General features: G+C 45.5%; 2 protein-coding genes and 1 pseudogene across 4 annotated transcripts in view; 1 reads left to right on the top strand and 2 right to left on the bottom strand.

The window, feature by feature from the left end:
• Positions 1 to 10,816, bottom strand: part of Ears2 (glutamyl-tRNA synthetase 2, mitochondrial) — a 28,187-nt gene extending 17,371 nt beyond the window's left edge. The window contains exons 1-2 of one of the 2 annotated variants that reach the window (XM_021640646.2): positions 10,561 to 10,816; positions 5,881 to 6,036 (exon numbers count right to left, since the gene is read on the bottom strand). In XM_021640646.2, the coding sequence (XP_021496321.1) occupies positions 5,881 to 6,036; positions 10,561 to 10,702 (298 nt within the window). In that variant the 5' untranslated portion in view covers positions 10,703 to 10,816. Of the gene's footprint in view, positions 1 to 5,880; positions 6,037 to 10,067; positions 10,487 to 10,560 lie in introns of those variants that run through there. The other variant, XM_021640647.2, reaches the window with a different exon arrangement.
• LOC110550649 (EF-hand domain-containing protein D2-like) lies at positions 517 to 5,871 on the bottom strand (annotated as a pseudogene).
• A 34-nt stretch (positions 10,817 to 10,850) lies between the features above and the next one.
• Ubfd1 (ubiquitin family domain containing 1) lies at positions 10,851 to 25,483 on the top strand. Of its 2 annotated transcripts, XM_021640638.2 has the most exons (7): positions 10,853 to 11,140; positions 11,318 to 11,647; positions 12,375 to 12,583; positions 15,167 to 15,232; positions 15,372 to 15,477; positions 19,444 to 19,526; positions 21,832 to 25,483. In XM_021640638.2, the coding sequence occupies exons 1-7, from the start codon at positions 10,939 to 10,941 to the stop codon at positions 21,940 to 21,942; spliced, it is 1,107 nt and encodes a 368-aa protein (XP_021496313.1). In that variant the 5' UTR covers positions 10,853 to 10,938; the 3' UTR covers positions 21,943 to 25,483. The 2 variants fall into 2 exon arrangements, with proteins under 2 accessions (XP_060222886.1, XP_021496313.1); XM_060366903.1 differs by lacking the exons at positions 19,444 to 19,526; positions 21,832 to 25,483 and adding an exon at positions 17,004 to 19,437 and having other exon boundaries at positions 10,851 to 11,140.
• Positions 25,484 to 25,546: the final 63 nt, after the last annotated feature.

Genomic DNA, 25,546 nt, shown 5'->3' with positions numbered 1-25,546 from the left:
CCCTGCCTAGCTGGGTCATATTTCTATCAGCCTAGAGTGCCACAGCTTAGATCTTTTCACCAATAAAAGAGTCCTTCCACTCCCAGCAGAAAGGAGGCTGATCTGAACCCAAGAGTCTTGGGGAGGGGACTCTCTCTCTCTCTCTTTCTTTCTTGTGGTCCCTTCTAGGAAAGCAGCCTCTAGTTGATGGTATGTGGATGGAGAAAGGTGGTACACAAGGAAGAGGCATGAATGGGCTGGAGCTGAGCAGGCACCCGGGTGACAAGAGAACAACAGTCATAGGGTTGGCCAGAGAGGATGCTGATGGCTGGGGTCACAACCTCAGGAACAGCAGGAGGGAGCAGGGACTGGCCCAACCACTGGGGAGATTCCTGAATGAGATCCATTCACATACAATTTAGATCTTAGTAGTGGTTTGGACACACAGGTCTTGTCTCTCACAGGTCTTCTGTGCCCACTCATCTCCCAAGACTTCACAGCGGGGCAGGGCCAGGTCTTAGCCTTCCTTGGCTTTTGCTACTTGAAGGTGGACTGCAAATCCGAAAAGGCTGCTTTTCAATGCTTCACTTCCTCAGCCTGCTTCCTCCTTTTTCCTTCCTCAAAGCAGCTGGACATGTAGATGACCTGTACCTTGGCTTGAAGAAATTCCTAGCACCCTAACCCTTCTGTAGGGACATCAATCTTGGAGAGGCAGGCCAGCATGTGAAAGCCACTGTCTTCCTGCAAACTCCCTGCTGCTGCCTTGTGGAAGATTAAGGAAAGACTCCCTGAAGTTGAGTTTGCTGTGAAAATACTCATCTTTCTCATTGATCCTGCTGTTCAAACCTAGATGAGTGCACTCTCCCTCCCAGTTTCTCCATCATGAGTTTCAGTCACATCAGGTCAACGAAGCCATCCCTGCCAGCATCATACTGCTCAAACATCTCCATGTCTGTGATCAGCTTCCTGGAGAACTTGAACTTAGTTTAGGTTTTGAACAGATGGCAGCTGGGCATTCACTGAAGCTTGCCGATGCCCCATTTGAGAACCGTGCCCCCAAGCAACTTGGTGCTCAGGTAGCGGTCGGCACTGCAAAACCACTGGGCAGCCTTGTTGGCAGGCTGGGCCACTGCCACCACCCTGATGAACCCTGGCTGTTCTGTCACAACCTCAGCAGAACCAGATAGTAAGTCCTCTTGCTGAAAACACAACACATTTTTTTGCTGCAGGACGTTCAGATATCAAGCAGAAACTGACCTAAAAAATGTCTTCCTTGCTAGGCAGGCTCTCATACGTGGAAGGTATAGAACTGGCGACTGGGGAAGAAAACATCCCTGCAGCCAAGTCTGCATACCACAATACTGGCCTGCAGGCAAGATGTGCTCCAGTGGTGCAAGGACAGACGAAGGTTGTGGAGATAACTGCTTTTGGACTGAGCTTCAGACACGCTCCACAGGAAGGAATTCAGGCCTGGGGCAGGAAACCTGACCTAAAGCCCATGGCTCAGGATGTCAGAGGCTACTGCTGTTGTTTGGCTAAATGACCACCTGTCAAATTGCCTTCTACATACTTATGCTCATCCCTTCAACCTTGTCAGAGCAGCTTTCCTCTGGAGTGGTCAGCACTTAGTCAACAATGTACAACTGGTCAGAGTGCTGAGAACAAGTGTCTACAGAGTGCTCAGTTCTCAACGGAATATCTTCATCCACCTCAAGGCCCACAGAACATTTCAGAAGAGCAAAAAGAATGGAAGAGCCAGAAGATTAGGAAGAGAGTGCTGTGAAATGCTGTCTTTGGGACATGGCATAGCCACTGCACTCATAAACTCACTGCGTCTATGACTACCTGCGAAAGATGACGTTAACATTCCAACAGATATTACCATTTGAACTCACTGAGTTATTGATTTTAAAAAGGATAGTACATAAAGGGGGAGTAAGATGTGTTGAGGATATGTGGGGGTGAGGAGGAAGGAATTGTTGGGGGTGCTTACGATCAAGATGCATTTTTTTCATGTATGAAATTCTCAAAGAATAAACAAAGATACTCTGTGCTACCTAGCTTTATGCCAACTTGACAAAAACTGGAGTCATTAGAGAGAAAGGAGCTTCAACAGAGATATGTCTCCACAGGATCAGGATTTAGGCAAGCTTATAGGACATTTTCTTAATTAGATGTGGGAGGGGCCAGTCCAGGTTAGTTGGGTCACCCCTGAACAAGTAGTCCTGGGCTCTCTAAGAAAGCAGGCTGAGCAATCAACAGGGGAGCAAGCCATGAAGAGCAAGCACCCTCCATGGCCTCTAAATCTCTTCCTGCCTTCAGGTACTGCTTTGTTTGAGTTCCTGTCCTAACTTCCCTTGGGAAGTGTAAGCTAAATAAAACCCTTCCTCTCTAAGTTGCATTTGGTCATAGTGTTTCATCATAACAATAGTAACCTTATGAACCAGGACATACTCTATTAAAGAAAAAAGGGACAACGCATTTTCAGGACCCCTTCCTGCTGCAAGCTGATACTCTACTTCTCAAAAAACGTTGCATGTCCTTAGAAAATGACAAGCATAGTGTGTATGCCTATAGCTCCAGCACTCATGAGGATCAAGAGTTCAAGTCCACGCTTGGAAACATAGTGAGTTTAAGGCCAGACCTGAGGCACGGTCTCCAAACAAGCTGAAACAAAAGAAAGAAAATGAGAGGAGAAAAAAGCATGGCTGAATAAGGTAAATTTGGGGATCATTTCCAGATCAAAATGTCTTAGTTTTTTAAAGATCTCCATCTTTTTCTTATTATTTTCATTCTTGAGATTCTCATGTATGTATATATATATTTTTTATTGTATTTCCCTTCACTCTTTCTTATCTGCCTCCCATTCTTATTAATACCTCCTCATCCCCACCATTCCCTTTTCCAGATTTAAGATTTGGTTTTATTTTGTGACTCATTTAGCTTAATTAGGGTCATCTGTGTATTAGGAACTTGTCTAATGCAGCAATATGACACCATGACCAAGTGTTTGCTGCAGGCTCCTTTTATACAACAGTGTTCTAGTGGATGATCAATGAGGGCAGGGCCAGAAACCTGCAATCTCTGCATAAGCTTTACACAACTCCTGGTGCAGCAAGGCCCCATCAAGTTGAAGTTCTCACCTGGGCCTCCGTTTACTCAGTGAATTCACTGCCCTCCCACCTCCAGTCATTTGGCTCTCTTGCAGTCTTTGGGCCATACTGACCTCCTTGTCATTCCTCATCCAGCTCTGCTCCTTTTCACGGAACGTTTGCGTCTGATTCCATCTACTCTACTCTGCAGGGCCAGAGTTAGCCCCTTCATTCAACACTCTGTGCCCAGAGAAACGTCCCCATCAGGAAGAGTACCCTTTTCTCAGTTTTCTGACCTGTTACTGTTTCTCTGTAGCTTTGCGTGTACACATTAAGTGTCTTCCTAAAAGGCTTCTCACCTCTTTTTTTTCTTCAGATTAAAAAAAATCTATTTGTGTATGAATGTTTTGCCTCCATGTATGTATGTGCACCAGGCTTGTATACTACCCAGAGACTAGAAAAGGGTGTTGGAACCAAGAAAAGTGAATGCTCTTAACCACTTAGATATTTCTTCACCCACTCTTCTCACTGGACCTGGAGTGAACCTAGCTAGAACCCTGGGTTCATCAATGCCCAGGGAATCCAATCTCAAGTCCTCATACCTACACAGCAAGCACTTTACCCACAGATGCATCTCCCTAGCCCTTTCTCTAGAATTCTTATCACAAGTTAGTATCAAGTTAAGCATAAATTACAGGGCTGGGATACAGCTCAGTGGTAGAGCACTTGATTAATATGCACAGGCCCTGAGCTGGAGCCCCAGTACTGCTTTTAAAAAATAATTGTTCTGGGTGTGTGTAGTGCAATCCTAGCATTTTCAACGCTGAGGCAAGCAGCTGGATCCAAGTGATATTATTGAATAAATAAATTCCTTTAGTCAATGAACCTCAACTAAATATATATATACTAAAATTTCTCTAAAAATAGCCAAAAATAAATGGGCTTTTGCTACTTAGAAACTTAGAGCCTAGTGAATAACTACCTGGAGATGGGAGTATATGTCTTCCAAGAGTGTTGGTATTTTTCCTAAGGGTGTTAACTTTCTCTAGCGCCTGTCTTTAGTAGGAGCCCATAGGAGTTTGGGATAATTCAAGAGCCTCAAATACACTCCTTAAATTCAACAAGCCTAGTTATACTCAGGATTAACTTAGCCACAAAAAAATCAACTCCTGAGACTGCATCGTTTTGTTTGGCTCACAATGATGTGAATTAAAAATAAAATAAATACAAGCTTAGGTTTAACAATGGGCAGTGTGTTGGGATCAAATAAATGTGACTTCTCCTAAGTACTGCCATTTTGTTTTCAGACTCCACTTTGATCATAAGTGAAAGTAAGTTCAAGTTCCCAGGCTCTAGGGGAGGTTTCCAGATGGCTAGACAATTTCCTCCTTATTCTACTTTTGTTTTCAAAAACAGATTGTTCCTACTCATGAAGAACAAATGATTCCGTTTTGGAGGCCAGCCTGGTCTAGAGTGAGATCTAGGACAGGCAGGGTGGTTATACAGAGATATCCTATCTAGAAAAAAACTAACAAACAAAGGAATTGTGACTATAACTTGGCACAGATGTTTGTGGGTTTTGAGCTGAAAAACTCTGTACCATTAGCAGGGTGTGGTGGCGAATGCCTGTAATCCCAGCCCTCTGGGAGGCAGAGGCAGGTGAATTTCTGCGATTTCGAGGCCACTCTGGTCTACAAAGCGAGTCCAGGACAGCCAAGGCTACACAGAGAAACTCTGTCTGGAAAATTAAAAAAAAAAAAAAAAAAAGAAAGTAGTGAAACTGTAAGTTCTGGCTTGAGTTGCGGTTCAGCTCCCAGTCTGTTCAGTGGCCCCAATCCATCAGCAGCAGCCTGAGTACAATAAACTTTTGTCATCTGCTTAAATGCTAAGATAATGTTCGAAGATGCAGTAAGATCGAAAGTCTGTGCTGTTGTCCTTGACTAGTCAGTTTTTGCTCCCTAATTGAAATAAAAATCTTGTTTTGCTGGACTCTTATGCCTACTTGGGTTATTTTGGATTTTCAGATCCTAACAGTATACATTAAAAAAAAAAATTTGGCAATCAAGGTGGCTCAAACTCTTGCTGCAAAGCCTGACAATTGGAGTTCAATGCCTAGAACCCACACTGTAGAAGGAGGACAACTCTTACAAGTTGTCTATGACCACATATAAGTGCAAACACACAAATACATGTAAACAAAAATTAGATTAAAAAGGGCAATGGAAAAGACAAGAAGGTATGTTTAAAAAAATAAGAGAGAGAGAGAGAGAGAGAGAGAGAGAGAGAATTCAGTTAGGCATAGGGGCTCATAACATGTCAATTTTAATCCTGGCACTCAGGAGGCAGAGACAGATGAATCTTTGTGAGCTGGAGCCCAGTCTGGTCTACACAGTGAGTTCTAGGACAGCCAGGGATTCATAGATAGACCCTATCTCTACACACACACACACACACACTTAGGTTTTCTGGTTCTTCCTGGCACTATAAAGCTGGACAGGTGAGGTTACATTCTCCTGGGAACAGGAGCTGGCCTAGCCATGTTTCTAGCCAATGAGCCTGTTTCTTGCCTGGCCTCTCCAGGGAATGGACATAAGTGACTGAGATAAGAACAGGAATCCCACAACAGAGAGTTTGTCTTCAGGGAGCCTTGGCATTTTTACAGGGAGCACCTGCCACCCTAGACTGTATAGAAGTATCTATTTTCCCAGGATTCTCATTCTCCACCTTGAACCCACAGAGAAGATCCACAGCCTCCTCTGCTTCCTGTTCCTCCCCAGAAACTCTTTTTTTTTTTTTTTGCCAGCCTCACCTGCCCATTCCAGCATGTCCTCAATGTTTTCTGCTGCTCCTGGTACCAGGCGGCTCTGATCGGTGTCCTCCAGCCTCAGAATGAAGCTTCCTTGGTGCTTCTTGGCAAAGATGTAGTTGTAGAGGGCAGTACGGAGGCCACCCAGGTGCAAGAAGCCTAGGAGAAGAGAACAGATCAGACTGGACAGAGAAAAAGGCTACATCACAGGCCTCAGCTGAAATGCAAACAAGAATGTCCCAACAAAGTTTTAAGACTAAGAATTGACTGTGATTGACCTATATCTATGGTTGACACCCAGACAGTCACTGAAAAGGACACTGTGGGGATGGAGAGATGGCCCAATGGGTACAAGTACTGGCTGTTCTTCCAGAGGACCCAGGTTCAGTGGCCAGCACCCACATGGTGGCTCATAACCGTCTATAACTCCAGTTCCAGTGAACCCAACACTATCTTTTGACTTCAGCAGTTAGCACACACAAATGTAGTGCACATATATTACTCATATACATAAAATAATTTTGTTGTTGTTGTTGTTGGGGGAGACAGGGTCTCTCTGTGTAGCTGGGCTGACCTGGAACATGCTCTGTAGATCAGGCTGACCTCAAGCTCAACAGAGAGCCCCTGTCTCCTGAGTGCTGGGATTCCTTAGTATTGGGATTAAAGGCATGTGCTACAGTGCCATCCCCCACCTCAGGCTCAAAATAAATAAATCTTAAACAATAACAACAACAGAAGAACAATTAAAGGTCAGGCTGGATGACTGCATTTAGTTCTTCATCTTGTGAATGGGAGACCTGACCCAGGTGTCAGGTCTAGCAGCTTGTCAGCACATAAAAATGCTCCAAGTATTCCCGAGTACCCTTAGCCCTCAACTTTGACATTTGCCTTAAAGTCAAGTTTCACCAAGAGGAGAAGCAGCATTTTCTGTTTGAAAATTATTCAGAGGTCAGATCATATTAGTATTAAACAAATCTAATGATGTATTTCAGGGGCAAGGAGGGGCTAATTACATGTTAGTAACACATTTAAGTCCTGTAAAAAATCACATTTTGTGCATATAGTCTAGCATCATCATGCAACTTAAATTTTTCCTTATTTGAGTGCTAGTTATAAGTAATCATAATTAAAAGCACCATTTGATTTTGATGTATTTCCCTTCACTGGGGTTTAAACTCTGAAAGTGTTACTACTGACTAAAAACTTCAAAATTTCTCACATCTGTTGTTTCCCCTTTCCTTCACTCTATTTAGTCCAGTGCAGGGCCCTAGATCGTCATATAAAGCCATTCACATTTACAATAACCTCATCTGCCTTTCCAGGTATCCAAAGAAACACAGAACAGGAAATGTTCTTTTGGTTATCAGGCAGACCTAGCCCAACAGTGATTCTGTGTGAGACCTTCAGCAAATTATTGCAAACCTACAAAACAAGTAGTTCTCAGTGGAACAGAATCCCAGGAATTTCAAGCCAGAGGAGACCAGAGATTAAAAGTAACCCCACGTCATAGGATATGCAGCTGGATTCAAAGTCTATAGCCAGGGGCTGAAACGGCTCAAGTCAGTAAGGCCCTGCTACACAGCATGACAACCTGAGTCTAGATCCCCAGAGCCCACTACAGAGCCAGACCTCTAGCCGTTAGTGCTGGCCATAGGAGACAGGCAGATTTCTGTAGCTTACTCGCCTAAGTGAATCAGTGAGCACCAGGTTCGGTGACTTTTTCATACCCACAAGAACACATAAATATACCATACATAAAATTTTAAAAAATAACTATGTGCCCATTAATAAGTTGCTAACCGGGGAGGGAAGGGGAAAAGGCTTGGAGAGAAAAGGGACTAAGGGCAGGGGCATCTCTGAGACAAGCTGGAGACCTTCGACAGGGCTAGCTACAGGAAGAATATGGGAATGTCTCTGGTTAAGCCTTCCAGCAATGGATTGGGGTGAGGTGGAGGCTGGGCAGGCCACCTTCTAGTCAGGTAGGATTTATAGTGGTGGGAGAGAACACCAATCCACCTACAAAACCTTCGACCCAAAATTTACCTGTCTATAAGATGTGCAGAGTTAAAGACAGACTAAAGACTGAGGGACTGTCCAACCAAATGCCTGGCCAAATCTGAGACCCACTCTATGGGAGAAAGCCAACCAGACACCGTTAACAGTACTCTGCTTTACAGACAGTAGCCTAGCATAATCATACTCTACCCAACAATGGATTGAATCAGACGCTGAGACTTACAACCAAGCATTAGGCAGTGCTCAGGGAGTCCTGTGGAAGAATAGGGGGAAAGGATAAAAGGACTGGGAGGAAACAAGAATCCCACAAGAAGACCAACAGAATCAACTAACCTAGACCCATGGGGACTTAGAGATGGAAGCACTAAACAAATAACAGACATGGACTAGACGTAGGCCAATGTGCAGTTTGATCTTCATGGGGTCCCCTAGTAAGTTAAGCTGGTGCTATCTATGACATGGACTCTGCTGCCTGCTTTTCAATCACTTCCCCCTGGTGAGACAGCTTGCCTGGCCTCAGCGGATGAAGATGAGCTAAGTCCTGATGTGACTTGATGTGCTGGGGTGGGTTGGTAGTGGTGGGGCTCCCCTTTTCTGAGGGGAAGGGGAGGGAAAATGGGGAAAGATGGTGGAATTGAGGGACCTGGAGGAGAGAAGGGAGGGGGCTATGACCAGGATGTGAAGCGAATATATAAATTAAAAATAAATTTTAAAAAGCTATAAAAAAATTTACTAACCTTTGGGGATTGTTTAGCTTTCACAAATTTCAATGTATTGATCTGTTAGTGGACTCAAAAACAAAAATCAGGTTGGACCTGGTGACACGACCTTTAATCACCACTGTAGAGGCAGAGGCAGGTGAATATGTCTGAGTTGGAGGCAACAGCCTGGTCTACAAAGCGAGTTCCAGGCCAGCCAGAAATACATAAGGCTCTGTCTTAACAAAGCAGAAAGGCCTGGATCCTTCTTAACCATGAGGCTGCTGTGACTCCTAAATGTTGACCAGAACAGAACGTCAAGCCAGGCCTGGTGACTGTAACTCCAATATCTGGGAGGCAAAGAGATAGGAGGATTGCTGCAAGTTCAACGCCAGCAGTCTTCTTAGTGAGTCCCAAGCTACCAGGGCCACACAAGAAACTTTCTCCAAATTAAAACAAACAAAAAGAAACCCAAAAGTATAAACCTTCAATTAATTTTAGCTATTACCATCCACACTGCTTGACAGTTTTTTCCCATTTGGGCTTTTCCTTCCAGTCAGCAAAGAATGAAAATGGTAATTGCAGTAAAGGCTACTGCACATAGCAGATCTTGCTCAGCGGCTCTGTTGCACTGGCTCAAAACCATCACACAGGTACTATTATTAGCCTTACTTGACAAACAGCAAAATTGGGACATAAACAGAGCAAATAATTTTGCCAAAGTGATGCATCTAGGGATTGGCAAAGACAGAAATGTGGATGCAGAAAAAGCCAGGGCTTGGTGCCCTAACTAAGTGCTTCTTCAAAGAAGGTGAACATCCCAGTGTATGTTCACCATAGATAAACACAGAAACAGAGGGTCAAGGCTTAGAAACGTACAGCCATTTGATAAGCTGTTTTATGTCAACTGAAACTAGCAAAAAGCTTTTACTTTTACATTTTTGAGGCACTCAATTTTTTTTCCTAGTAGTTTCATTTATATTAGTCTTAACCACAGAATCACAACAGGTAATAAAGAACCAGGCAGCTCTGTGAGTCCGAGGCCAGCTTGGTCTACAGAGTGAGATCCTGGACAGCCAAGGTTACACAGAGAAACCCTGTCTTGAAAAACCAAAACCAACCAGCCAAAAACACTGAGAAACTTTTGCCGGTTGTGGAGGTGCACGCCCTTTAATCCCAGCAGGCAGGTGGATCTCGGTGAGTTCCAGGCTAGCCTGGCCTACAACGGAAGTCCACTGGAAAAAAAAAGGTTTCTACCACATATGGTTAAAGTCCCACGATCTATATTGCCTGCCCAGAAGTAACGTGTCATTCCTATGTACCTGGGACTCTGTCACAAAGATCTTTTTCTGCTGACCCTGGACCTAGAAAGGTTGGCTGCTCAGTGTGAAGTGCGCAGAAGGTTGGCTTGAGCCAAAAGAAGGTTGGGAACTTATGGTAAATAGAAGATGACAGTATGTATAACGGGGTACATACAGTGGACTTGTGTTTTCCTTTGGCAAACTAAGCTGCCAGCAAACCCAGGCTTTGTGCCAGCCATTTCCTTTCAGGCTTCAAGCAGGTCTTGTTGACATCTGGTTCTCAACTCAAATGTTACCTCTTCCACAATGCCTTCTGGGGCACCCTATGCCGCTTCGTTTCCAAAATGACACCTGTGACTCTAAGTGTTTGTGGTGATCACTAGGATGCCGGCTCCTTCAAAGCAGAAACCCTGATTTTTCAATGACCACCGCATTCTGGCGCATAGGACCTGGCACTGTCTAAAACGCACTGCGTGCATCCAAGAAGGACAGCGACAACACCACAAAGAAATTTCTAGCAACGCGATCGCTCCGGATCCCGGTCCTCCATTTCCGTTTCTGTAAAATGGGGTCGCGCAGACCACACCGGAAAGGACTGCTTCTGGAATGTTCTAGGGCGGGACGGGACGGTGGGCTGCGGCGCGCGGCGTCACGTCCGCCAGGATTACCTGTGGGACTGGGAGCGAAGCGCACTCGCACCGCGGCCCCAGGATGTGGGCCCAGACTGGCCTCGCGCCGCCCCACGAGGCGGCCGAGGGCCCCCACCACGCGTGGCCCGGCCCGCAAAAGCCTCTGGAGGAGCACCGCCATGTGGAATAGAAAGACACACGTGGGCTTCTCCGCGCGTCACTTCCGCGAGGCGGGGAAAGCGCATTCCCACCAATCAGGTTCCGCCACAGCGAGAGCGGCCCCGCCATTTAAAGACGCAGGACGCCCTAACCGGGCCGCTCACGCCTCCCTGGGCAGGGGCGGTGTTGCGCCGCCGCTAGGGGACAGAGCGCTGTGAGCGGGCGATTTCCCGGACCCGCCCCGCCTCGGCTGCGGGAATGCTAAAGCGTGGCAGGGGCCGGCCCGGGAAGCGGAGGAGGCGGGTCTCCATAGAAACCTCCACCTGTTTCCGGCCAGGCTGTGTGAAATTAGGGGCTGTTGCGGGGGCCAATCTCAGCCAGCTCGCTTCTTCCCGGCGGCCCCTGCGGGCGCGGTGGGTGTTGTACACAATCATCATGGCGGCGGCCGGAGCCCCGGATGGTGAGTGCGGAGGGGAAGGCGGGCGGGCGGCGGCTGAAGAGCTTGCGGGCGCCACCGGGGTCCGGGTCCGGGCCCTGACCTTAGAGGGAGGGGCGTGGCGCAGCGGCGGCGGTGCTCGGGCTCCTTCTCGTCCCGGCGGTGCTCGCGGCAATCGCCCACCCCCTAACCCCTTTGCAGGCATGGAGGAGCCAGGCATGGACACGGAGGCCGAGGCTGTGGCCACCGAGGCGCCCGCACGGCCCCTCAACTGCGTGGAGGCCGAAGCAGCGTCGGGGCCAGCGGCCGAGGACTCCTGCGACGCGCGAGGCAGTCTGCAGCCGGCCCCGGCCCAACCCCCTGGGGACCCCGTGGCCCAGGCCTCAGTCAGCAACGGCGAGGACGCGGGTGGCGGTGCGGGCAGGGAGCTGGTGGATTTGAAGATAATCTGGAACAAGACCAAGCACGACGTGAAGGTCCCTCTGGACAGCACGGGTTCCGACCTGAAGCAGAAGATTCACTCCATTACAGGTATTCCAGGAGCTGACAACCAACCGTCCCCACCCCCCCGCCCTTCCTTCTAGTTCTTAGTGCTTACGTCGTGCTAGACTGTTCGTGCTTTTCTTGCATAGATTCCCAGTAGCCTCCCTGCAGTTTTCTGAAGTTTTCATGCAAGCCTGAATCTGTATATCAGGCTCAGTCTTCTAACGAATGTTGGACTATCGTTGCTAGTGAAAGTCTCCTCTGGCTTTTATTAAATTTACAGGAGATTCCGAGTGGGCCTAGGATTTAGCCAGGGATTTATTTTTAGCAGATAGTTAAGTTTCAGAAGGGAAGTTTGTGAAACATTGCTATTGACTGTCCTGGGGCCCTTCACAATTATTCGTATTTGGTCGTTTTATTTATATGGGTTTGCAATTCGAGATAATTTCTTTTTTAAGTTTTCTCCATGTAGTCTCTAAGTGCTATAGAACAGTAACGTATTGGCTTTCTGTGTCCCTGACACTTGGGAATTTTCTGTATTTAAGTGAGTAGAGGTTGAGTTACAGCTTGGAAAGAGTTATAGGTGAGACACATCAAACAATTCTAAATAACTTAAGTCTTTGTAGAAGGACCAGGTTTTACCAATCACATAGTCGTGGTGGTCTGATAGTTGATGGAGCCAGTATTTGCTTCCTGTTTTTTTTTTTTTTTTGAAGGGGTGATGGTCCATACATTTCCTGCTTATTCCTTTCACTACCTTCCACTTTCTGTCAAGGTCTCCCACCTGCCATGCAGAAGGTCATGTATAAGGGACTTGTTCCTGAAGATAAGACATTGAGAGAAATAAAAGTGACCAGTGGAGCCAAGATCATGGTGGTTGGCTCTACTATAAATGATGTTTTAGCAGTAAACACCCCCAAAGATGCTGCCCAGCAGGAGGCAAAGGCTGAAGAAAATAAGAAGGAGCCCCTCTGCAGGCAGAAGGTGAGTCCATCATGTATTTGCTTGTTGGTCCTGGGAAATTGGAGGCTGGTTACATTCTCCCTAGAATAAGCTCCTTTTTGGACAGGGCCCATGATGGAAATTTATGGAGCAGTTGGGTGCAGCAGAGTGGAGTTGACAGCTACCTGAAATATGCATCTTTGTCATCTGGCGGGTCAGTGTGCCTTAGTCTTCCTGCTTTAGGATAAGGCCTTTGTAAAGGGAGACTTCAGCTAGTTAGCAAAAGAAATCAGACTTCTGTTTCATTTATTTAGACCCAGAGAATATGACCAATATTAGAATTAAGCCCTTATTCTTTACAACTGTTTGCGTGTGTGTGTGTGTGTGTGTGTGTCTGTCTGTCTGTCTGTGTGCCTTCTGAAGTTTAGAAAGCTCAATTCTGGATAGGTATAGAACTTGACAGATTGCAGAGGGCCTCCTAAAACTGACCATTTCAGGAACTCAAACCAGGCTGAATAAGAAGATACCGATACCTGTTTTGGGTTTATTATGGTCCTTTTTCATGATGTAGCCTGAGTTTTTATATTATCTTTCTTGCTCGTTTTGTGTGCTTGGTTTTTGAGACAGAGTTTCATTCTAGCCCTGACTGGCCTGAAGCTTGATCTGGAGACTGGCCTGGACTTTGTAGCAGTCGTCTTGTCACTGTCTCCCTGGTTCTGAGTTTTTGGTCATGTGCCGTCATGCCTGTTTATAGATTTGTGTTAGTGTGTATGATACAGAGGACTGAACCTAGAGACTTGTGCGCCGGAGCAGGCAAGAACTCTACATTGAGCTCCCCCCAACCTACCTTCATGTATTTTTTATCTGTTTTGTGTCCTCAACAGAGTAGATCTAACTTGAATTAACATTAATTTGAGGGACAGTAGACACTAAAGGCCTATTGCCAACAGTAGGAGAAAGATGGCTTTGTTTTAGACATCCATAATCGGTTCTTGGCCAAAAGAAGTAGTTTTACAAATTTGGCAGCAAAATTGAACAGAATTGTGGGAACAGTTACACTTTTTTTCCTTAATGTTTTTTGTTGGAAATACTGATGTGTTTGAAAGAAATGTTGCTTAGTGACAAGTTCCCACCCAAGACACTATAGAGAATGTTGTGCAATATATTTTAAAACTGTATCATCTCTACAAAATTTCTCAAAGTCTGAAGTTTAAAACACCTTTCCGTACGGTATTTGTTATGTGTTGTATTTGGTGCTAGGGATTAAACCTGGGACCTTGTCAATACAAAACACACGCTTTACTGCAAAGCAGCACCTCTCTAGGGTTTTAGATAAGTGTTGTAAAGGTGAATTATCATCGAAAAGTAAATATTTGTATGAGCCATTTTCATCCCTAAATATGGGGTCCTAATTTCCTGTAATCCATTGAGGTCATTGCTATTTTCTGTCTTCCCTGCCACATTTATGAAAGAAATGTATTTTCTCCTGTTATATCCTTAGCGCATAACCTGCCTTATAAATACAGGTTTGGGGTTACTCATTGTAGGTTAACAGGCTTAAGACTGTACACCACAGTTCAGGGACAGTTCTCCGAAAGGTGCTTATAAGGCTTGACTCAAACTATGCTTCCATGCTGTGCTGCTTTGCTTTGGTGATGTCACCGGTTACAAGGCATAGTCCGACCTAATGAGGCTCTACTCCCTCACTAGGCTTTTGATCAGGGTGTTCCAGAATGTGAGGTTAATGTCAGCAGCAGCCCTTTGCTCACAATCCCTTCCACACTGTTCTGCTCTGCCAGTGAAGGTTTGAGTTGGCCCATTGCCTGTTAGTGCTTGCATTTGAGTAACTTTTACCTTTGGCTGATTTATTAGCCTGCAGTTCCAGCTTTGGTGAGCAGCTACTAAACCTATAAAGCTACACATGTAAAGGAGATAAGATGAAGGCATTCAGGAGCTATGAGCTTAGAACTCTTGAGTCCTAAGACTGAAGGCAGAAGGAGGCTTCTTAATGGTAGGGTAGTCAGCATTTCTGTTTTCAAAATGTGGTTTCTCTGGTTTTCTTTGTGGCTGGGTTGAAGGTGGGCAGAGAAGACTTCTGCCATAGTCTGGCTCTCCATAATAATGGAGCAGTGACCCTGCTTGGCATTTAGACCTACACAGGCAGCTCATGGTTTCTTTGGAGTTGAAGAAAGCAGACGTTGCTCTCCTCCTACCTGTTAACTTAAGAAGTAGTGTTTTCACTGGAGAGGTGGGGGTCAAACATTCAAATATGTAACCTTGAAGTCCTACTTAGTCTGTGAACTTATACCTAACATGGTGGCTATGGATAATATGGATAGTTAAGTTTAAACAAAATTGAGACGTCACTTTTTCATGTTGCTAGCCACAATAAAGGGCTCTGTATTCAGAGGCCAGTGGCTAGCACAGGTATGAAATATTTCGTTGTCAACACAAACTCCTTTGAACACATTTGCTCTCCTTTGTCAAGGGACCCGTAGTCTGTTGATACTAAAAACTTTGAAATAAACATTACGACTGCTTCATCCTGGCTATTCAAGAGATAGAAACCTGGCTCAAATGTAGTCAGCTGTCTCATTTTCCTCTCTCTCCTGGTTTATATTGTAGCAACACAGAAAAGTGCTGGACAAAGGAAAACCTGAAGATGTGATGCCCTCTGTTAAGGGTGCCCAGGTAAGCTGGCCTGCTTTCTGAGCCCCTAAAAAGGAGCCAGTTCACAGTCCAAGATTGCTGTAATCATGGCCTCACATTCTGTCTCCTCTCCCTCTGTCCTACTGCCCCTCCCTTTCTCACTGTGCTCTTGTGCCTCCAGGAGCGCCTGCCAACAGTACCCTTGTCTGGCATGTATAATAAGTCTGGAGGGAAAGTGAGACTCACCTTTAAGCTAGAGCAAGACCAGCTGTGGATCGGCACTAAAGGTACTCTGTTCTCTCCGCCTCCTCGGCACCCCGGCACCCTGCTTGCCTCTAGCACCCAGCAGCGCTGGCTCCTGCCTGTGATTCTGCCTTTCATTTGGAGCCCTCCTCCTCACATGCTTTCTGTGGTCCTGTCTTTTGACTGTGTCTTTCCATGCTTGCCTCTTGGTTGGCCCCATCTCCCTTGTTCTTTTCAGTCTGATCTCAGAAGCCGTTCTTCAGATTTTGGCCCTTAAGTTACATACAAAGAGGTCCCAAGCATGTGACCCCAAGTCTGATCTTTAGGTAAAGGTTATACATAGTTTGGACGAATTGGATTTCTCTGAAACTAATGGGGAGCGTCTCTTGGAAAATATCAAAAGATCTGGCCACTGGAGCCTGCACTGTTCACACGGCGTTGAGGGACTGTGACTGAGCAGTGGTATTCACCGTGGTCCTGTTTTACGTTCAGTGAGCTTGGCTCATGGTGCCTGCCTGGCAGTTTGACCCTAGAAGTAAAGTTTCCTTAATTGTTGCCGAGAATTTCCCCTTTGTCTGCTGATTGTCCTTTATATACACCCTCATCCTTGTCATTCAACTCCCCGCCTGTGCATAGTATGTGGTTTAACCTTGCTGTTTCTGGGAAGCATCTATGACCATCCCCACTAACCTTCCCCTGTGGTTAACTTCTGTTTTTGTTGTTTTAAATGTTGGCCTTCTTCATATAACCCTGGCATTTGGTCTGTAGACCAAGTTAGCCTCAAACTCTGAGATCTGCCTGCCTCTGCCTCCTGAGTGCTGGTATTAAAAGTGTGCACCATCGCTACCAAATCTTTGTTGGTAACACTCCAGAATTGGCTTGTGTTCCTGTCTCTAAAATTCCCCAGTTCTACTAGCTACTAGCATTTTTTAAAAAATAATATATTTTTATTTTATGTGCATTGGTGTTTTGCCTATATGTATGCTGTGTGAGGGTGTCAGATCTTGGAGTTACAGGCAGTTGTGAGCTGCCATGTGGGTGCTGGGATTTGAACCTAGGTCTTCTAGGAAGAGCAGTCAGTGCACTTAAAACTGAGCTACCTTTCCAGCCTATACTAGCATCTTTTAAAAGTTGCATTAGAAACCAGTTCTGTTCCCTATACCCATGTAGCATCCTTGGTCGTTTCATTGCTGTACTGTTTTGTTTTGTTTTGTTTTCTTGTGCCTGTAAACCTTTATAGCTCTTTAAGGCCAGGTTCAGATATCAAAGCATACCCACTTTAAATCTTCAGCCTGTTCTGTCATACCCCATGTCCCCTATGTACTTGAGCCACATTCTTCAGTTTCCCAGCTCATGGTTTGCATAACCCTTTGCTGGGCCCTACCCTAGAATGTCTTCTCAGTCCTTGGGGTTAATAGTCTTCCAAGGCCTCCCAACATGCCCTTTCCTAACAAAGCCTTCCTGACATCTTCCTAACCCTCCACTTGAACTGCCGCTGCTTCCGCTCCTCGAGCAGTCTGTTTGTGTCCTTCAAGCACTCATGACTCTCTGACTTGTCTGTCCCCGTTAGATTCCTGGAGGGACCCGAACATGCCTAATTGACCTGTTTCTGGCCAGCACTGTAGGTATTCAGTGTTCGAGGTAAATGCCAAAGAGGAGAATAGAGGTCCCATCATCTGAGACTTGTTGGTTCCAAGGGCAGGTTGCAGAAAATGGAACCAAGTTTCACAGAACTAAAACTTGGGCAGGGTGGTGGGAGTGTGGCTTTTCTAAAACATGAATCTAGAACACAAGTCACTGTTTCAGCCCTAGCGATTCTTAAAATGAACAGACCGAGGTGTTGGAAGTGCTTGAGTTTTTCATTTTGTGATAACTGAGTATGTTGTTCATTTCAGTCAACTCTTACTGCCTGGTCACACAGGTTTTCTAAGTTTTTAAAGGTTTTTTTCCAGTCTTCCAATGGCGTGGGTGGGCTTTGTTCGAACATTCTATTCCGAAGAGCTTGTCGTAACTGCTTTGCCAGTGATTAGCTGCCCTGTTTTTGGGCTTTCTCGGTGATCTTACTTCATCTTTGCTACTTTTGCTTGCTGATACACATGGCTCTCTTCTGTAGCTGGGTTTCTCTGCTTGCTGGCATTCCAAATTCAGAGTAGCTCAGCAATCTGGTCTAGGAAGCCATGTGTCCAAGAGGGTGGATGCAGGCAAGGAATCCAGTTTGGGCGCAAGTCTTGTGTTTAATGAGTCATTTAAATAGTTTTTTATGGGTTTGTTTTTATTTTTTGCTTTTTTGTTTTTGTTTTTGTATGAAATTGTACATGTTGTTTGTTATTTTTGAGGAAACTGTAGCCTAACCTGGCCTCAGACTTTGATGATTCTCCTGTCCTAGCCTCCTGACTACTGAGTACTAAGTAAATCATGAGAACTACCATGGCTGGTTTAGAGATTTTATTTGAGCTTCTGGGAGCTGCTGGCTTCCTGCTTTAGTGTGAGGGCGGAGCTCTAGAAGCACCCTGATGTACTGAGATTTGAGCTGAATTAAAAGAACCTGGCCATGAACTCCCAGTGCCTTTCACAGCTGATAAGGGTGCACTCATTCTGAGCCAGACCTTTCCTTACCAACCCAGCAGCCTAGGGAGAATAGGTTTTCCATGTGTGCCCAGGAGGCCTGGCACCTACCATTCAAAAGAACTTGCAGAAGCACAGATTGTTCAGGGAGTTGGCTAAAAGCCACTGGCTTGTCTTCACTTCAGTATGAAGCTGCTGTGAAATGACTGTCCCAGTAGCTAATTGGCCTCTCCGTGGTATTTTGCTGGGTAAGGGACCCTCAAGGCTGCCACACAACTGTAGTCTGTGTAGGAAAAAGCAGGGTGAGACCGTGGAGCTGCTTAGGAGGGCTTGTAGTCAGCTGCTCCACCCTGCTTGTCAGGCAGTCAAAGCTCTTAGCTGATTGCCATTATCTGCCTTGTGAGCTTTGCATGGTCTAATCTTTGGAATCTGAGGAAAAGTCAGAAATTTATGATTGTATGAAATCTGTAGGCATTTCAAAGTAAAAGTATTTTAAGTCTCAATCTTAACGATGCTGTTGGTCTTGACCGTGTGTGACTGCTGTTCAGAGCCACAGAATAGATATCTTCAGGTCCCTTTTCCCCGTTTCCAGCTTTCTGAAGTCAAAGCCTATGGAAGTAAAATATATTGTCACTGGTAACACTAGAGCCCAGGGCTCTTAAATTTCTACTTCCATTTGGTAACTTATTTGTTTACTTATCTGCCTTTCCAGATTTTTTTTTTTTCTGCAAAGACTATAAGGAGTCTTTCTCACCTTGATTTAATGGTGTCATGACAATACCTGCCTGCATCTCAGCTAGCTGGTGCTTCCTGGGTTATTTCCTGTGGCACAGATCCCCATGCCTGCCCACCGTTACACTTGTCTGCTGCTCTTGGCTCACCTCATTGCAGGCCTGCCATATTTGCTGCCTCCTTATGTTCTCTGCCCCATGTTCATTGGTGTCTCCAGTGTTAATCAGTTGAGGGCATAAATGCTTTGAGAGGCCACCGTAGACTGATGTTTATAGAGGGTTGGGTGAGGCTTGGCCCAGGCACTAGCATTGGAAGTTGGTGTACTCCTCCTGTTGCTTCTTTGTTACGACCTCCTGACTTTTTTTAGGTATTCAGAACCTTAGCTGATGCTGGGTTTGGGTTATGAAAACAGGAGTTTTGAGGTGTTATTAGTCATCATTGATCAACAAGACAGGTAAACGCGCCTTCAGAGTTTTAACATTCCATCCCCAAACCCTGTTCTCCATTTGTACTCTATATTTCCCAGCTCCCTACCAGGATTTAGGTGCCTTGGTCAGAAGATACCACTGTTCCTCATCCCCAGAGGGTGTGGTGCCTTTCACCAGAGTTACTGTACGTCCAGCTAGCTCTGGTATGGGAAAAACTGTTGTGGCCGAGGAGGATTTGGGACAGGTAGACCTCGAAAATTAACTGCTGTCATTTTTTCAACCTAGAGCGGACTGAGAAACTGCCTATGGGCTCCATTAAAAACGTGGTCAGTGAACCTATCGAAGGACATGAAGATTACCACATGATGGTGAGTAGCCTCAGCCTGCCTGGCCACCTGCTTCTGCTTCATCTTGCTGGGAGAGGATTTTTCACAGGGCAATTAGTGAAAAGAAAACAGTCTCAGAAGACTGTCTAAAGACCTTTGTCTACTTAAGAGCTGTGTCCATCACTTTGTTCCCAGTTGTGGTATTTTGTTTTGTTTTGATTTTTTTTTTTTTTTTTTGTAGTCTCAGCTGTCCAAAGGAGGGTAGAATTTTCATTTCAAGTTTTGTCTTGCTTATAAAAGTGAACATTCCCCCTAGCCATGGGGCTGTGAAGACCCCAAGAAGTCTCCCTCTTGTAGTGGTCTCCCATGCCCAGCATGTGCCCATGTGACTGGGATGCAGAGCATGTTGATTCTGCATGGAACTCATCAGTTTGTACGGAACAAAGTAGGCAGTTTAGTAAGCTGATAAAATGTAAAATGAGCACTTTACAAATGGAGTTTACCTGCCTAGACTCCAAAGTTGCTACAAGAGGCACTTGACCTGGGGCAGCAACAGTTCAGTGGTAGGTTTTCCTGCTGTTGTCTTCCAGGGTCAGTTTTTCAGTATCTACCTTATAGTGATACGGCCATAACCCCACCCACCCACCTCTATGAGGAACAGCCAGTTGTTTGAATGTAGGTAGGATTAGTAAGTCCATGGCACAGAGATGTGTTGGGTAATCTACTTGCTCCAAGGCAGTCAGTTGGAGGGGCTTAGGACAGAGTGGTCTGCAGAGCTGCTGTGTCCTTTCCTGCCTGCTCAGGGTCAGCTGGGTGGTACCAAAAGCAAGGCCATGGGACTGTAGTCACTGGACACAGGCTCTTGGACTTTCTTCCTGGTAGTGGTGAGAACATAGTTGGGGCCATCGGGCAGCATCTACACCTTTACCTCTTTGTAATCTCTAAAACAAGATAGCAGACAGATCGGTTTTGCCTGCTCACTTATTTTTCTGCTTTAACAGTTGATATTTTAGCCTGACCCTTTTCATCTCTTTTGAAACATTTGTTTGAACGGTTTGACCCTCTGGGGCTTGCAAATCCAGTTTTTCAGGCAGCCTGGGGATAAGGAGGCAGATAGGGTGAATGGACCATATTAGACATTTCTTAAGCAATTTGTGTCCATGAATATTGGTTTAGAGTTTTGTTTAAATTAAATTTAATTAAAGTGTTCTGAAGTCATTTAAGGCCAAAAGTGGGTTCAGCAGGCCTCTGCTGTCGTTTTTGAATGCCACTAAATAGCACTTTTACCCTTTGCCTAATGAAAGGTTTACTTCCCTCTTGCAGATGCCATTTGTCTAGCTAGAGTACTGTGTCACAGTTCACAGTGCCCGTTGATTTTTAGAATTATGTTTCAGAGATACAGAAAAGGACACACCTTACATTTTATGCCATAACCCATACATCACCAAAATATGATAGTTGTAAATAATTTGTAACATGTTTTAAGTCTTTTAAATAAAATTTTTTTACCAACAGTGATGTTGTCCCCATTGTCTTCCCCATCCCCATTATTGTAATCTGTCATGTATGTTCTTCATCTATCAGTGCTTTTGTTTATACATATGTCCATGAACAAGATGGAGTATTGTGATGTGTTTTTTCAGTTTTCATAAATACATCATGGTATAAATGTGTGTGTGTGTGTATATATATATATACACACACGCACACATTCTTCTGCAGTTTGATGGTTTGGGTTTGACATTGTGATCTGTCCTAAGGCTAGATCCAAAGGATCTGTTCATACCTTAACAAAAGACTCCAGTACTTGTCTGAGTAGGCCACACCACTGTGAGTTATGGGAACTCTTCCTTCCTGGTGGGTATGTATGTTGTCAGGATTTTAACATTTCACACAGTGTGCTTTGGACATTCATACCTGCTTCCTGTGTGTGAGTGGTGTTTCTAGGGCAGCAGTTCTCAAACTGTGGCCTCTAGACCAGTAATGTTGAATGACCTGGGAGCTTGTTAGAAGTTTCTTGGGCTTTGACTCAGGCTTCCCAAACCTAAACCCAGGGGCTGGAGCCTGCAATCTATTTTTGCAAGTCTTCCAGATAGTTCTGATGTACACTGAGGTTTGCAAACTACTGCCTTAAAGTTGGCTATGTTGAACTGAGCTTTCCCCTCCCCACCTGCACTTTCACATCCCTCATCCCCATTTTACGCATAGGAGACTTTTCCCTGTGTACACAGATTGGTTTTATTTTCTTTCCCTTTTTAATCAGTTTGCTCCCCTCCCTCGTCTGTTGTTCTGCCTGCTTGGTCACCCTCCTCTGAAGCATCGCTTGGTTTTTCCTTTTCCCTTGCAGGCGTTTCAGTTGGGCCCCACGGAAGCCTCTTACTACTGGGTGTACTGGGTTCCAACTCAATATGTGGATGCAATCAAAGACACTGTGCTGGGCAAGTGGCAGTATTTTTGAAAGCACTTTCACCTCTGGCCCAGGAGACTGACCCAAAGTGAAGGACATTGCCGGGAGAGGTCTGCAGCATCCCTGGATTGCAGAGTTCTGGGACTTTGTTCACACACACAAAATCTCTATTCAATCTGAGGTGATGTGGTGACTGAAGCCAGAGGTGATGTACTTTCACCATTAGCTTAATTTGAACTTAAAATCACCGGTTCCCTTTCTTGCAGTCAGCTTCATACCATTTTTAAAGTCAGTATGGTGGAAATTAATAAATCCAAGTTTTGAACATGTGTGGAATACTCTTAAGTCTGTTTGAGAGTAGATCTGCCAGTAATGCTGAGAGGGAATAATCAAAAGCTTTCTGGTTGTTTTCTTTTTCTCTGCTCATTTTCTTTTTTTTTCTAGTTTTTAGAAGTGATTTCAACTGAAATCTTCAGATGTCTTTGGTTGCAAACATTTGGACTGCGTTATGATGAGTCAGGTTGTTTTTTTTCTTTTCCTTTGGAGTTAAAATTGTATGCAAAATGGGGGCGGTTAGTAAGCCATATTTTTGTGCGTGTGTGCTCATTGATTCAGATATAATTTTTTTTAAAATGTTTTCTTCCCTATGATTTTGTTTTAAACCCAAAGATGCCAGTTTCTCTTTTGGTACCTCATGTTCACCTCCTTGCCAGGCTGTCTGCCATGTGCTGCTGCTGGGGAATGCACATGGGGAGAGAACAGCTGTGGTCCTGGTGTAGGCTCCCACCTTGCTGTGGTGTTCATTGAGCAGCAGAGGAGCTCTCACTGGACTCCCGTGTACCCATCTTGCCCTTGGACCCCTGTTGTGGGGAGTCCACTCCTGGTTTGCTTTTTGACAGCCTCCCCTTAGCTGGCTTTGAGGCCCTGCCTATCACCACAGCCTAGGACTTGCTGCTCCAAGGCCCCCTGCTCTGAGGAGGCAGCTTGCCATATAGTCAAGGTCACACTCTTGGGAAGCCTCCCAGAACTTCTCAAAGCAGTCCAGTGGCTATTTGAATTAGCTTCTCCATTCGGTCCTTCGGCTCATGCATTCAGTTCAAGTGTCCTTTGTCCCAGGTTCATAGATGCTGCCTTTCTCGTGGAAGACCTCTGGCCCAGTGGGTCGCAAGTGGTATTCCAACAACAGAGATGGGATAAGTTGCTTTCAGGACCAGCTTGCTCTCCTGGTTTTAGCCCTGACGTTCTTTGTACATGTGAACTGCTGTCTTCTCCGTGAGCCGTGGTTGACTCACTCTGAAATGAGGGACAGTCTCTTGGTGGATGATCCCCTCGTGCTGTTTGCTGTTTCTCCGCTGCTGTCCTTGCAGTTCTCCTCTCCCTGGATGCAGGCTCTCATAGTAAGGTTTCCCAGCGTCACACTTTGGACTCTAAGCTGTTAGCCACCCTCATCCTGTGAAATGTATTCGCATGTATTCACCTAAGATGACTATTCCTTGTGAGCCAGTTAATGACGATATTTATGCCCTTCCCTTCTAAGCTGTAGTTTGGGAATCCAGCCCACATAGACAGACTCTTGCTTTTTGTGGTGTATTCAGTGCCAAGTTTTGCATCTGGACAGGAAAACCTACTCTGCTTTTTGGGCGCATAAGTAACGTATGTGAAGTGCAGTGTCCAAGAAACTGCCTGTGTTTCAGCACCTCAGTGGTAATTGTGGATTTTCTGTTCTTTTTGGCCTGCAGTTCCTGGAGAAAGTGCATTTTGCTCCTTGTCTCAGCCTCCTCCTGCACTTGGCAGGTCTGTCAAGGAAGTTACCAAGTGGCAGGTAGAGCATCTTCCTGGCTTGAATACTGTCATTTGTTGCCAATGTCCCAGTCCTTGAGACTTGTCTGACAGTGCCACATACCCAGTTTTGGTCTCTCTGAGCAGGCCTCCTGTGTCCCCACCTTGACTCTGAGGCCCCTCCTGCCAGCCCCGTATTTTCTGTGTGGGTCCCAGTGCTCTCTGCCACCTCCTCCCAGTACATATGCCCTGCCATTATTCCCCTGCTGCCCAAGGGCCAAACTGCTTCTCACGTAGGCTGGTGTCATTTCAAGAGGACCAAAGCCTCTGTGAGCCTTTTTATTTTTAGTAAAATGGTGCTTTTTCCTTACTTGGAGATATTCTCTATAAATAATGTAAATGACACTTTTTCGTACAGAGCTGTTTCGAGTATTGCTTTCCAGAGCTTGCTGAATCTGCTTGAGCTCTGGCTCCTGACTCTGTCAGCCTGGAACGCCTTGCCAGAAACTCAGAAGGGCAGGTGCAGGCAGCACCAGAAGCCCTGGGAATAAGTGTTCAGATTGTCTGGGTCACAGCAGTGTTTAATTCTGTCACTCAGTCCGTGAACAGTCTTTATATCTTTCTTACCATGTGGAGTATATTGACTAAATCTGTGAGCAAATTGGAATACTCCTCCCTTTAGGCAGCATCACAGTTTGTTTTTTCCCTCAGGATTATTTCTGTATAATTCCTTCACTGTCAGATGAGAGGGCATGCAGGTGGCTCTCTAGGAGAATGCCTCTGGCAGCATTACATGAAACTAGGGAGATGAGTCATGCTCATGAGGAGGCCTCTCCTGAGCTTGTAGCCACTCAGAGGGCTGTTTTCCCATCTACAGGTGTACTGGTGGCCCTTCTGCAGGGCTACCTTCCTTTTCCTACCTGAGGCAACTTGGCAGAAAAATGTGACCATATAACTGCTGCTGAGCCTGGGTCCCTCAGCCCAGAGCACATAGACTCAGAGTTGCAGGGCTTGGCGAGAAGTACTTAATCCACGGTGGATGAAGTCTGACTGGGCTAAAGATGCACTTTCTTTGCATCCTGTGGACATAGGAGGGGCCTGCCTGGTAAGGCCTAAAGTAGCTCCTTGATTGCTGCTTTCCCTTACGAGGGCCAAAGAGATGAACTTTGCTACATTGCCATGTCTCAGAGAAGTTGCCATGTCTCACCCAGAAGGGAATTTTTCCTCTTTAATGTGCCTGGAGGAACGCTGTGAGCTACTGCAGTTGGCCTGCCCTTTTCTTTGCCAGGAGCCAAGAAGGGAAGGGATAGGCATATGCAAAGGTCAGGCCTTCTTTCTACCCAACCGTGACGGAGCCAACTTTCTCTTGCTTCTTGCCACTGCTCAGCCCTGTTTCCTTGGGAAAGGATGGTCCCTCTGTCTTTAGGCTTTGCAATAAAGTCACTTCCTGTAAGGATCAGGCCTGTTTCCTTCTTTAAAGGCCTAGAAGGCTTCTTGAGGTGACAGTGGACAGGAGCCCTCTAGTGTGCAGGACAGCTGGTGGATTTATCTGCTTTCTTGGTGTCTGAGAACCTTCTTTACCCTTCCTACAGAGTTCTGCAGAGGTTTTGACAGTATGTAAGTACTATGTTTCCTTGTGGTGTACACTCTGTTCTTTGTTTTTAAATCAAAATGCCTGTTTGGGAGGAGATGAACGTATTTAGTCTATTAGATTTGCGCTGCTGGATTTTTTTTTTTTGAATGTGTAATCTTGACTAGCTGTCTTATTGTTTATTCTGTAAGATTAGTCTATCAATTAAAGTTTGATAATTAATTGCGTCTCTCTCCTTCCAATTCTTCATGCGCCTAATTTGTTCTGGGGACTTAACTGATGTTT

This window comes from Meriones unguiculatus, chromosome 14 (assembly GCF_030254825.1).
Source record: "Meriones unguiculatus strain TT.TT164.6M chromosome 14, Bangor_MerUng_6.1, whole genome shotgun sequence".
Taxonomy (NCBI): domain Eukaryota; kingdom Metazoa; phylum Chordata; class Mammalia; order Rodentia; family Muridae; genus Meriones; species Meriones unguiculatus.
The sequence above is the reverse complement of the archived record's forward strand: the minus strand, read 5'-3'. Positions and strand labels throughout refer to the sequence as shown.